General features: G+C 33.4%; 1 protein-coding gene across 1 annotated transcript in view; it reads left to right on the top strand.

The window, feature by feature from the left end:
• Nucleotides 1-14,727, top strand: part of LOC119627896 (ankyrin repeat domain-containing protein 30B-like) — a 53,658-nt gene that overhangs the window by 19,881 nt on the left and 19,050 nt on the right. The window contains 2 exon segments of the mRNA XM_073019521.1: nucleotides 1,638-1,666; nucleotides 1,765-1,837. Of these exon segments, the coding sequence (XP_072875622.1) occupies nucleotides 1,638-1,666; nucleotides 1,765-1,837 (102 nt within the window).

The following is a 14,727-nucleotide window of genomic DNA, read 5'->3' on the forward strand; positions in this document are numbered from 1 at the left end:
CTCAGTATAGACCAGAAGTTTTCACACTTTATAAAATCAGCTGAATACCTTTTTAACAGTGCACATTGTAATTCAGCAGACTTGGGATTCTGGCATTTTAAATAAGTTCTCAGGTGATGCCGTTGCTGGTGGTCCTTGGACCTCACTCTTAAGTAGCAAGAGAATAGCCTTTCCTTTGGAAAAATCTGGAAGAAGGGCAATTGGATAGAAGATCAAGACATAACAGGGTCAAGGGAAAGCTTTATATTGCTTTTATTTCTGCATCTGTTTCTGGTCAGAGGGGAAAAAGAGGTAAAGAAATAATAATTACAGGTGTCAGATATTATTCCTAATCAAAGAGAAAGAAAGTGTTGGGAAAATTGATTTTAAAAGATGTTGAATGGGAAAAATGAAGACCACAGATGTGGACATTATTTTGGCTAAGGAAGAGGGATTGTGAGGCAGGAAATGGGGCAAGAAAGAAGATAACCAGGCAACTTTGGAGTTTCTCAATAGGAAATTTGAGTGAATTCACTTCAGATGCATTTACAGTATTTGCACTCCAGAAGATTAGATTTTGGGTACTCCAGAGACTACCGGAAGCAGAGGATTACTAGAATTGGAGTAAACTATGGTGACTTTTTAGTTTTCTCTATTACTATCAGCATAAAAGGTATATATTTTGTTGATATTAGCTATTCAAATGAGAAATATTTGAATCTAAGAGCATTGGCTTTATTTTTAATGAAGCAAATTGTTTTGGTAAAATTGTTCTATAGAAATCCATTAGACACTTAATAAAGCAGACTAATTTTTAGAAACAAAAAAATACTGAATTTACTACCTGAATTCTAAATTTTTTTTTAAATAAGTGATTTCCTGATTTAAAAATATAAAATATTTTCTGTATGTAATAAGTATGTTGCCATAAATTTTCAAATAAACGTGCCAATATTGAAAGCTCATTACAGAAACTTTTAAATGAATTTTGTATATATTTTTTACATGAGTGAATCAAGAAAATTTCTGAGGATAAACTAGAGGATACAGAAATGTAGGCATATGATTACACCACATGGATATGGAAAACAATGAATATTTTATTCAGTATTATCCCCTAAGTAAATATCCAAGCTGATCAATCTGTAACACGTTCAGTGATGAGATGTCAGTTCTGCATTTAGCTGAACTCTCATCATAACGGTGTACCGTCTCAACTGTAGGACAAATTAAAGAACATGATGAATGTAATGATATGAATTATTCTAATGTATTTCATTAAACATATGGTGTAGGATTCTATGTTCAGCTTTGACATTTATTTTTTCAGGGTCATGATTTGCTCCTCTGATCAAAGATCATTTATGCTTTCATCACTCAGCATGTACATATTAATATCAACACATTTTGCATGCAAAACACATTCTCACTTTTGAAATCTTCAGTGCATGTTTGATGAACCGTAGATTCCTAGTTTCTTCAGTGTATTTCTGTCATGTGAGTGTCCTAAAGAAACAAACAAAAGAAAATCTCCTAAACCTAAAGGAATCATTCTCAAAGCTGAGCAAGAGGACTCAGTTAGATACTATCACTGGGTTCATTTGTGGTTGGTTTTGTTATATTTACCTATGACTGATAACAAATCTCTTTTGCTTTAGAGTCTACTGAAAAGCCTTCTGACTTTGAGGTATTGAGTTTTATAATTTTATCTTGAATTATTTATTAACTATATATTTTGTGAAGTATACATTCGTTATTAATCATTTTTCTTCTAAACCCATTTAGCCTGCTGTTGAAATGCAAAACTCTGTTCCAAATAAAGCTTTAGAATGGAGGAATAAACAAACATTGAGAGCAGGTAATTTTACAGTTCAACTATATTAAAAGGAATATTTCAATAGTTGACATATTAATAGTCTCATCTCCCCAATGTTTATTTTTCAAATATTATGGAAATATTTGAGTTAATAATGTCCATAGTGGTATCCACGTTTGAAAAACTGATTATTTACAAGAACATGCATTTTAATTAGTTTTTTAAAAAATTAGCTTTAATTTCAGGTGTTTCTATTTTTATGTTCTGATACTGTAATGTTTTGTATTGGGAATGTCTGTATGACTTAAAGATTCAAGAAGATGAATTTTTAAACTCTAATATTTTTCCTGTTCAAAACTTGATTCAAATTCTACCCTTTACTGCAGAGAAAGCTTCACTTTTTGACATGCCAATTGTGTTTTAACATTGGTTACCTCATGTGGATGTAGTCATTTGAAGCATCCTAAGGAAATCAGTTATTCTGATTTAGCTTACTCTGTGTGTGTGTATGTGTGTGTGTGTGTGGTATGCATGTTTGTGCCTGTGTACATGTGTATGTGTGTTTGTGTGTGGTACCCCTAGTTTTTAAAAATGGGAGAAGTAGTCATTTCTTTATAATTATATTTGTAAAACTGATTCTGAAGCATTTGGCTTTAGTGTCTTTTCATTGTTTAGAGGTAAACAATTGGCTAAACTAGTTTTTAAAAAATTATTCCTATACATGCTTAAACATTATACAACATATGTGCACAGTCATAGATAATACATAGAATTTGTTTTTTAACTTCTAATATGTAAATAATTGTACATTGTGTGTAATTTTCTATAACATTCTTTATTTGATCAGCATTATATTGTAAGATCCATCCATAATAGACAGAACTAGCTCTGGTTTTGTTTTTATTGCATTCTTTATATAAATTCCGTTATATAACTGCACCACAACTAAAGTTTGTTTACGCAAAAAATAAAAGCAAATGCAAATTTCAGTCTTATTTAAGTTGGTTTTATCTACTGATTTTTGATATATTAGAAATTAAAACTAAAGAATTTCAAGTATAACCATGCACAATCATCTACTTTAATAAAAATGAAAAGTGTGACCTATGAACCATTAAAGCTATGCTGTTGTAACACATTATTTCCCTGAAACAGTGCAGTATGCACTTCTAAAAATGAGATTGAAAATAGTCGATAACAAAAGTATGATTTGAGTTTTGGATTCTCTACATGAAATTTGAACTTTAGGGATGCTCATCTCACAACTTAAAAGCACATTTGAAAACCAAATATATAGTTCATGCATGTCAAATTATAAATGTACCCTTAATATTAAAATGATATTTAAAGCTTCAGTTGTGCGTGTTTGCTTTTTTCTTTGAACTATGTTAAATAGTTAATATTTGAAAAATTTGTTTACAAAGAAAACGGAACATTATTTCTGTTTTATGTTTGTTTTCTGTCTTATGGCTCCGTGATTTTCATATTCTATTATATGACTGTAGCACAATTAATTAAACGGTTTTATGCTGATAAAATACATAAAAATAAAAACAAATTCAGATTTTGATAAGCCTTTTAAGTTGGCTTTATATTTTATTTTTAATATATTAAAAATTAAAAGTATAGTATTTAAGATATAAGCATGCATAATCATATATATTCCGATGGCAATTAGAACTATGAGTTAAACGTTATTAGAGCTATGGTGTTACAACACAGTTTGTCTCTGAAACATTCCAGTATACACTTCTAAATAAACGCAAATGATCATGGTCAACAGCAAAAGTATGATTTGACCTCTTGGATTCCCTGGAGGAAACTTGAACTCCAGGGATATTCTGATCAGAATTTAAGACCAGTTTTAAAAATCAGATTTTTAGTTCATGAATGTCAAACAATCAGTTGACCCGTAATGATGAAATCATCCTTAAAGTTTTTGTTAGGCATGTTTGCTTTTTTCTTCAACCTGTCTTAAATAGTTCAAATTTGAAAACTTTGTTTATAAAGGAAACTGGATATATATATATGTGTGTGTGTGTGTGTGTGTGTGTGTGTGTGTGTATTCTGTCTCATGACTCTCAGTACTCCTTGGATCTTGTGTAGATCATGATTTAATTCTATTAAATGTGGAAACAGTAGTTTACTAATATGTACACATTGATTTAATTCTTTTTTAGGGAAAAATTAGGTTACTTAAAGCAATTATTTTTATATAGATTTCTAATGATTCTCTAAGGCATCACAAGTTGATTCTGAAGATATTGAATTAAGGAAAGACTGTCTCAAAATAACTAAAGGAGTTTTAAAATTTAATGTATATGCAATAAAAGCTTTTTAAGCTTATTTATTTATTACACATACACAAAATAAACTGTCATACATGTTGAAACTTAAAATTGTTAGACATAAAGTTTGTTAACATAAAAAAATTTATATTTCTCAAGAGTCTTATTTATTGATAATTTCATTTGAATAACAGATTGCTGAGTCAATCAAACTAAGTAATGCTAAAAAATAGAAAAAAGATAACATATAATTAAAGTTATCTCATTAAATTTCAAGCATAGGACATACTGTGTTTCTGGGAAGAAGGACACATTACTGCCTTTTTGAAGAAATAATTTATACAAGTTAGCCAAATTTCTATTTTTTTCTATTCTAATGAATTGAATATTTTAGTTTGCAATTCTGTTAGGTTGACCATAAAAGTTGTGGGAATAATCTGAAAAAAGTATGTACAGGTTGAATAAGAAACACCACAGATTCATGAAAAAAATAGATTTGTATACTCTTTTAAAATATATCATAGTAAATATTCTCATTAATATATCTGTGATTAATATTTTATAGATAATATGTTGACATTAAAATCAGGAAAAGAAACATATGCAGAATCACATTGGAGTTCTAAGGTATTGTGTAATTTTGTTTTTATTATTATTTAAATATAAATATTGAGTGATGTTGAAACTTGAAAGTAGAGACTTTGACTTTATTGTTTTACCTCTGCATATTGCCCTTCAGTAATTTCTGATATTTTTCAGAAAATACTAAGCAGTTATTATTTGCTAAGTAGATTACTGCTTCATAGTGCAATTTCACGTATTTTCAGGATTAAGTTTAAGAAGGTAGTGTAGTATAGTGTGAAAATACATCTTAGACTTCTAGGAATTTATTTGGGTTCTGAATCTACAATTGTCTAAAAACTGAAGAATTTCAGTTCAGGGGTCCACCTGTGAGCAAATTTATGATTCTCTGGTATATCTGGATTCAGAGGAAAAAGGTAAAATAGTTTTGTGTATCTTGGAACTTGAAAGGATAATGCCTGGTGCTTGAAAGTATTGCTATATTTGGATTGCACAGTGCAGATCTTAAGGAATATTTTGGGCAAAGGAAAAGCAAGAAAAATAGGAAACCTGAGAAACTACAGTAAAAACAATTTGGTTGAGTAGTGTTTTAAAGAGTGAACATTATTTTCACAAATAGAACTATTTGAGTTATTTTGTGGCAGCCATGTTTTCAACCACATAAATATCTGTATTCTGAGATCACAGTTGTGCAAAGAGGTGGAAAGGGCCTCACTAGTTGTTAGAAGTAGCTGCTTTATAGCAGTAACAATCATGAGTAGAAGTCAAAAAACCAGTCAGTATTCTGGTTCTGTTACTTACTAGTTATGTAACCTTGGAGAAAATTATTTAATGTATTCAAATGTCAGTGGCCTTGTTCATTGAATTAGTGCTAATATCTACCTCTTAGATATGTTTAATTGAGCAATGTTGTAATAAAAGTGAAAATATTTTGCAAACTGAAAAATGTGTATACAAATGTAAGATAATGATGACAGTGGTATTCAGTGGCTTAATAAATATCAAGGGTACTTTTTCTAAACATGAAGGCAGTATTGTCAAAAAAATAATGGGGGAATACAACAGACATGTGGATTTCTAGTTTAGTGTATGGGTATGTTAAGTATCAGCAGGCTACTAATACTATTTTCTAAACTTGCTAAGAATTTAGCAAATTAGACCTCTCTGATGAGATTTTAAATGCTTTGACTATTAATAATGTGCTTCCTGAATAGCATAAGTGTGCTAAGCAGTGAGACCTGAAGACACAGGATGAGGACTTATGTTAAAGTGGTAGGAATAGAAAAGCAAGTTAACAACACTTATAAGTAAATATAAGTGATCTCTATATAAAGACAGATAGTGTTAGGTTAGATAAAATTGAAGAAGTTTACACTTAGAATGGGAATGGGGGTGGCAGTCAAATTCTGTAGTCAGAGATTTCTTTGAGACTGTCAGTCAAACTCCCATAACAAGCATGAGAGGTAGGATGACATGCATATACCCAAAGGATTATAAATCATGCTGCTATAAAGACACATGAACACGTATGTTTATTGCGGCACTATTCACAATAGCAAAGACTTGGAATCAACCCAAATGTCCATCAGTGACAGACTGGATGAAGAAAATGTGGCACATATACACCATGGAATACTATGCAGCCATATAAAAGGATGAGTTCATGTCCTTTGTAGGGACATGGATGCAGCTGGAAACCATAATTCTCAGTAAACAATTGCAAGAACAGAAAACCAAACACCTCATGTTCTCACTCATAGGTGGGAATTGAACAATCAGATTACTTGGACTCTAGAAGGGGAACATCACACACTGGGGCCTATTATGGGTAGGGGGTAGGGAATGGGGGGAGGGATGGCATTGGGAGTTGTACCTGATGTAAATGACGAGTTGATGGGTGCTGACGAGTTGATGGGTACAGCACACCAACATGGCACAGGTATACATATGAAACAAACCTGCACATTGTACACATGTACCCTAGAACTTAAAGTATAATAAAAAAAGAAAAAAAAAAAGGAGAAATCTCCAAAAAAAAAAAAAAAAAAAAAAAAAAAAAAAAAAAAAAAAAAGAATGTCTAGGTGAAACATTTGGAGCAGAAAAAAAGCAGATTACATTTCTTTACAATTTTTCTCGTAACATTCTAGAAAGACTAGGAAGCGGAAAGTGGGGTAAACATTATCATCATCATTTTCATTATTGTAAGGTGTAAAAAAGTTTGCAAATGTGTTCCTGGCACATAATAAATGCTTTATGAATAAATGTTCTTATGTTTTTATGAAGGACTTGCTATAGTTTTCTGAAATTATGTTTTAATTGAGATTGAATTGCATATTTTATATGATATTGGTTTCTTTTCATTTAAACTTAATAGAATGTTTTTCTTCTTTTAAATTTATTCATGCATTTCTTCTGTTATCAAAAATTTTCTCAAAAATTTTTGATTATTTCAAATTCTTGTCTACCTAAATAAAGAAGCTTTTGCAATATTCTATCTCATACTCTGAAGGTTTTCTTTCCTTAAAGTGTCTTATTTTAACCCTAAAAATTTATAATTATGAATATTTTAAATGTTTAATGTTGTCAATGTTATATAGCAAGAAGCAGGTGATTGTCTTTTGTTTTAAATGCCCTCTCTTTTTTCTTGAGGACTACAAAGTAGAGTTAGATATTTTGAATGTAATTTCTTGTTGAAATATGCACACGAGTAAATACTTTTTCTGTGGATATGTTTTTATTTTTGGGTTTTCATGCTTAGTAACTGTTTCAATAGCTAAATGAAAATGAAAATAAGATTGATTTGGAGAGCATATGTGAAGTCCTTTATATAAATGTTTTGGTTTTCAATAGGTTTCTAATCTTAAATCAAATTGCCTTTAAAGTAGGAAACTGAGTATGTTTTGAAATATGTTAGGAAATCTTGATGTCACTCATTATTATTATTATTATTTTAAAATTGCAATTCATTATTGATAGAACTTCAAACAGAGTGTTTCGGAAAGTGCTGCACAGAATTACACGTGTTTACCTGAGGCTACATATCAAGAAGAAGTCAAGAATATAAATGGAAAACTAAAGGGTAAGAATCACTTTTTATTTAGAAGTCATTTGACAGTATGTTTATCTAAAAATTTGAGGACTGTTATACTGTAATAGCCTCAGAACATTACGCACTAAATGAGTAGTATAAAAAAAGCGAATTAAAATGGTAATAAGTTACATATCTTGTCAGGTGTCAGCAACAGAGTATATAGAGAGTGCCAAAAAAGGAACTGAATTATTACTTTAAATTCCAGATATTCTAAAACCTGAGGTATCTCAGGAAATAAGAGGAAAGATGTAAAAGAGGGAATAAAGAATGAGGAAGACAGAAAGTACAGGGAGGAAATGAGGGAAAAAGAAGCAGGTGTATACAATGGAGGTTCATAAGATAAAATAACTCTTTAGATAGAGGAAGAGTATGGTTAGAAAGGTGGGAAGAATATATAGTAAGCTTTCAGTACAAAAACTAGTAAAAGAATTACAGCAAAAATGTTCCAACCAAGCTAAAAACCATGGCACAAGAAGTACGTGATACATGCACAAGCTTCAGTAGCTGATTCGATCAAGTGGAAGAAAGGGTATCTGTGATTGAAGATCAAATGAATGAAATGAAGTGAGAAGAGAAGTTTAAAGAAAAAAGAGTAAAAAGAAACAAACAAAGCCTCAAGAAATATGGGACTATGTGAAAAGACCAAATCAACGTTTGATTGGTGTACCTGAAATTGACAGGGAGAATGGAACCAAGTTGGAAAACACTCTGCAGGATATTATCGAGGAGAACTTCCCCAACCTAGAAAGACAGGCCAACATTCAAATTCAGGAAATACAGAGAATACCACAAAGTTACTCCTCGAGAAGAGCAACCCCAAGACACATAATTGTCAGATCCACCAAGGTTGCAAAGAAGGAAAAAATGTTAAAGGTAGCTAGAGAGAAAGGTCGGGTTACCCACAAAGGGAAGCCCATTAGACTAACAGCAGAGCTCTCAGAAGAAACTCTACAAGCCAGAAGAGAGTGGGGGCCAATATTCAACATTCTTAAAGAAAAGAATTTTCAACCCGAAATTTCATATCCAGCTAAACTAAGCTTCATAAGTGAAGGAGAAATAAAATCCTTTACAAACAAACAAATGCTGAGACGTTTTGTCACCACCAGTCCTGCCTTACAAGAGCTCCTGAAGGACACACTAAACATGGAAATGAAAAACAGGTACCAGTCACTGCAAAAACATGCCAAATTACAAAGACCCTCGATGCTAGGAAGAAACTGCATCAACTAATAAGCAAAATAACCAGCTAACATCATAATGACAGGATCAAATTCACACATAACAATATTAACCTTAAATGTAAATGGACTAAATGCTCCAATTAAAAGACACAGACTGGCAAATTGATAAAGAGTCAAGACCCATCAGTGTGATGTATTCAGGAGACACATCTCATGTGCAGAGACACACATAGGCTCAAAATAAAGGGATGCAGAAAGATCTACCAAGCAAATGGAAAACAAGAAGAAAGCAGAGATTGCAATCCTAGTCTCTGACACAACAGACTTTAAACCAACAAAGATCAAAAGAGACAAAGAAGGCCATTACATAATGGTAAAGGGATTGATTCAACAAGAAGACCTAACTATCCTAAATATATATGCACCCAATACAGGAGCACCCAGATTCATAAGGCAAGTCAATAGAGACCTACAAAGAGACTTAGACTCCCACAAAATAATGATGGGAGACTTTAACACCGCGGTGTCAATATTAGACAGATCAACAAGACAGAAGGTTAAAAAGGATATCCAGGACTTGAACTCGGCTCTTCACCAAGCAGACCCAATAGACATCTACAGAACTCTCCACCCCAAATCAGCAGAATATACATTCTTCTCAGTACCACATCACACTTATTCCAAAATTGACCATATAGTTGGAAGTAAAGCACTCCTCAGCAAATATAAAAGAACAGAAATCACAACAGTCTCTCAGATCACAGTGCAATCAAATTAGAACTCAGGATTAAGAAACTCACTCAAAATCACACAACTACGTGGAAACTGAACAACCTGCCCCTGAGTGACTACTGGGTACATAACAAAATGAAGGCAGAAATAAAGATGTTGTTTGAAACCAATGAGAACAAAGACACAACTTATCAGAATCTCTGGGCCACATTTAAGCAATGTGTAGAGGGAAATTTATAGCACTAAATGCCCATAAGAGAAAGCAGGAAAGACCTAAAATTGACACCCTAACATCACAATTTAATGAACTAGAGAAGCAAGAGCAAACAAATTCAAAAGATAGCAGAAGGTAAGAAATAACTAAGAACAGAGTAGAACTGAAGGAGATAGAGATACCAAAAACCCTTCAAAAATCAATGAATCCAGGAGCTAGTTTTTTGAAACGATCAACAAAATAGATGGCTAGCAAGATTAATAAAGAAGAAAAGAGAGAAGAATCAAATAGACACAATAAAAAATGATAAAGGGGATATCACCACTGATCCCACAGAAATACAAACTACTATCACACAACACTATAAACACCTCTACACAAATAAACTAGAAAATCTAGAAGAAATGGATAAATTCCTGGACACACACACCCTCCCTAGACTAAACCAGGAAGAAGTTGAGTCCCTGAATAGACCAATAACAGGCTCTGAAATTGAGGCAATAATTAATAGCCTACCAACCAAAAAAAAGTCCAGGACCAGACGGATTCACAGCCGAATTCTACCAGAGGTACAAAGAAGAGCTGGAACCATTCCTTCTGAAACTATTCCAATCATAGAAAAAGAGAGAATCCTCCCTTACTCATTTTATGAAGCCAGTATCATCCTGATACCAAAGTCTGGCAGAGAGACAACAAAAAAGAGAATTTTAGACCAATATCCCTGATGAACATCAATGCAAAAATCCTCAATAAAATACTGGCAAACTGAATCCAGCAACATATCAAAAAGCTTATCCACCATGATCAAGTTGGCTTCATCCCTGAGATGCAAGGCTGTTTCAATAAACATAATGCATAAACATAATGCATCACATAAACAGAACCAAAGACAAAAACCACACGATTATATCAATAGATGCAGAAAAGGCCTTTGACAAAATTCAACAGCACTTCATGCTAAAATCTCTCAATAAATAAACTAGGTACTGATGGGACGTATCTCAAAATAGTAAGAGCTATTTATGACAAACTCATAGCCAATATCATACTGAATGGGCAAAAACTTGAAGCTTTCCCTTTGAAAACTGGCACAAAACAGGGATGCCCTCTCTCACCACTCCTATTCAACATAGTGTTAGAAGTTCTGGCCAGGGCAATCAGACGGGAGAAAGAAACTAAGGGTATTCAATTAGAAAAAGAGGAAGTCAGATTGTCCCTGTTTGCAGATGACGTGATTGTGTATTTAGAAAACTCTATCATCTCAGCCCTAAATCTCCTTAAGCTGATATAAGCAACTTCAGCAAAGTCTCAGGACATACAATTAATGTGCAAAAATCACAAGAATTCCTATACACCGATAACAGACAAACAGAGAGCCAAATCATGAGTGAACTCCCATTCACAATTGCTTCAAAGAGAATAAAATGCCTAGGAATCCAACTTACAAGGGATGTGAAGGACCTCTTCAAGGAGAACTACAAACAACTGCTCAACAGAAAAAAGGGGACACAAACAAATGGAACAACATTCCATGCTCATGGATAGGAAGAATCAATATCATGAAAATGACCATACTGCCCAAGGAAAATTTTAGATTCTATGCCATCTCCATCAAGCTACCAATGACTTTCTTCACAGAATTGGAAAAAAACTACTTTAAAGTTCATATGGAACCAAAAAAGAGCCCTCATTGCCAAGACAATCCTAAGCCAAAAGAACACAGCTGGAGACATCACGCTACCTGACTTCAAACTATACTACAAGGCTATAGTAACCAAAACAGCATGGTCTTGGTACCAAAACAGAGATATAGACCAAGGGAAAGGAACAGAGCTCTCAGAAATAACACCACAAATCTACAACCATCTGATTTTTGATGAACCAGACAAAAACAAGAAATGGGGAAGGATTCCCTGTTTAATAAATTGTTCTGGGAAAACTGGCTAGCTATATGTAGAAAGCTGAAACTGCATCCCTTCCTTACACCTTATACAAAAATTATTTTGAGATGGATTAAAGACTTCAATGTTAGACCTAAAACTATAAAAACCCCAGAAGAAAACCTAGGCAATACCATTCAGGACAGAGGCGTGGGCAAAGACTTCATGACTAAAACACCAAAAGCAATGGCAACAAAAGCCAAAATGGACAAATGTGATCTAATTAAAGAGCTTCTGCACAGCAAAAGAAGCTTCCACCAGAGTGAACAGGAAACCTACAGAATAGGAGAAAATTTTTGCAATCTACCCATCTGACAAAGGGCTACTATCTGGAATCTACAAATAACTTTAACAAGTTTACAAGAAAAAATCAGACAACCCCATCAAAAAGTGGACAAAAGATGTGAACAGACAGTTCTCAAAAGAAGACATGTATGCAGCCAACAGACACATGAAAAAATGCTCATCATCACTGGCCATCAGAGAAATGCAAATCAAAATCACAATGAGATACCTACTCACACCAGTTAGAATGGTAATCATTAAAAAGTCAGGAAACAACAGGTGCTGGAGAGGATGTGGAGAAACAGGAACACTTTTACACTGTTGGTGGGAGTGTCAATTAGTTCAACCATTGTGGAAAACAGTGTGGCGATTTCTCAAGGATCTAGGACTAGAAATACTATTTGACCCAGCAATCCCATTACTGGTTATATATCCAAAGGATTATAAATCATACTACTATAAAGACACATGCACATGTATGTTTATTGGGGCACTATTCACAATAGCAAAGACTTGGAACCAACCCAAATGTCCATCAATGATAGACTGAATTAAGAAAATGTGGCACATATACATCATAGAATACTATGCAACCATATAAAAAGGATGAGTTCATGTCCTTTGTAGGGACATGGATAAAGCTGGAAACCATCATTCTGAGCAAACTATCACAAGGACAGAAAACCAAACACTGCATGTTCTCACCCATAAGTGGGAATTGAAATATGAGAACACTTGGATACAGGGTGGGGAACATCACACACCAGGGCCTGTCATGGGGTGGAGGGAGCGGGGAGGGATAGCATTAATAAAAATACATAATGTAAATGATGAGTTAATGGGTGCACCGCACCAACATGGCACATGTATACATATGTAACACATCTGCATGTTGTGCACATGTACCCTAGAACTGAAAGTATAATAATAATTAAAAAAAATTTCCATCTTTACTTACTCGCTTGGGGAGGACATTAGGGATGGAATTACCTGACTGTGCGAAGCTATGTTTCATCTATTATTGGTGAATATAAGCATATATGGGCAGCCACACATGTATATATTTTTTCAGTATGGTCCAGAAGTTTTCATACTTTAATAAATGAGCTACACATCTTGTTAACAATGCACATTCTGATTCAATAGACTTGAGGTTGTGCAATTTTAATAAATTCTCAGGTGATGCTGATGCTGGTGGTTCTTGGACCATGCACTGAGTAGCAAAGGTATAGAGTTTTCATTGAAGTAATTTGGAAGAAGAGCAATTGGATAGAATGTCAAGACATAACAGAGTCAAGGGCAAGCATTATTTTGATTTTGTTTCTCAGTATGTTTTTAGTCAGAAGCGAAGAAAGAGGTTAAAAAACAACAACAGAATTTATAGATGCCCAATATTACTTCCGAACAAGAGAAACAAAGTGGTAGGAAAATTTATTTTTAAAAGTGTTGAAGGGAAAGAATCAAAACTACAGATCTGGAGATTATTTTTGCTAAAGAATAGCAATTGTGAGGCATGAAGGGGGAGGGGAGGAGAAGCTAAGTAGGTAATTTTGAAGTTTCTGAGAAGGAAACTTGAGTGAACTCATTTCAGATGCATTTGGAATGTCTGCACTCCAGAAGGTTAGATTATGTGTGCTCTGGACAGTATTGGAAGAAGCAGGGATTACTAGATTTGGCATCTACCACAGTGACTCATTACTCTTTTCTATTACTTTCAGGATTCATAGAGACATGTTTTGTTGATATTATTTATTTAAGTGAGATAAATTTGAATATGAATCCATTGACTTTTCTAGTAAAATTGCTGCTCCATAATAATCTGTTAGTTGACTGGCCCCGGTGGCTCATGCCTGTAATCCCAGCACTTTGGGAAGCTGAGGTGGGCCGATCACTTGGGGTCAGCAGTTCGAGACCAGCCTGGCCAACATGGTGAAACGCCATCTCTACTAAAAATACAAAAAAAAAAAAAAAATTAGCTGGGTGTGGTAGCACACGCCTGTAATCCCAGCTACTCAAGAGGCTAAGGCAGGAGAATCGCTTGAACCTAGGTGGCGGAGGTTGCAGTGAACTGAGGTCACTCCACTGCATTCCACTCTGGGTGACAGAGTGAGACTCCATCTCAAAAAAAATAAAAATAAAAAAATAAAAATTTGTTAGAGACTAACATGGTAAATCAGTCTAATTTTAGAAACAAAAACTAAATTTATTACTTGAATACTAAAACTGATTTTTAAATAAATATTATACTGATTTCAAAATAAAAATGGTTATAACTAATTAATATTTAGCAATCAAGTTTTTGAATAAATATTTCAATACTGAAAGATTTTTATACATTATTTTCTTTATGAGTTTTATATGCCATCTTATATGAAGGGATGAAAAAACATTCAGATGGATAAACGAGAGGTTGCAAAAATGTAGGCGTAAAATTACACCACATGTGTATGGAAAAAAATGAATATTTTTATTTACTATTATTCCCTAATATACATCCATGCTCATGAATTCATTACACTTTCGTTAATGAGACATCAATTTTACATTCAGCTAAACTCTTATTGTAACTGTGTACCTTCTCAATTATAAGATAAAGAGTATGATGAATGTTTATAATT

The sequence above is a fragment of the Chlorocebus sabaeus genome, chromosome 9, assembly GCF_047675955.1.
Source record: "Chlorocebus sabaeus isolate Y175 chromosome 9, mChlSab1.0.hap1, whole genome shotgun sequence".
Classification (NCBI taxonomy): Eukaryota; Metazoa; Chordata; class Mammalia; order Primates; family Cercopithecidae; genus Chlorocebus; species Chlorocebus sabaeus.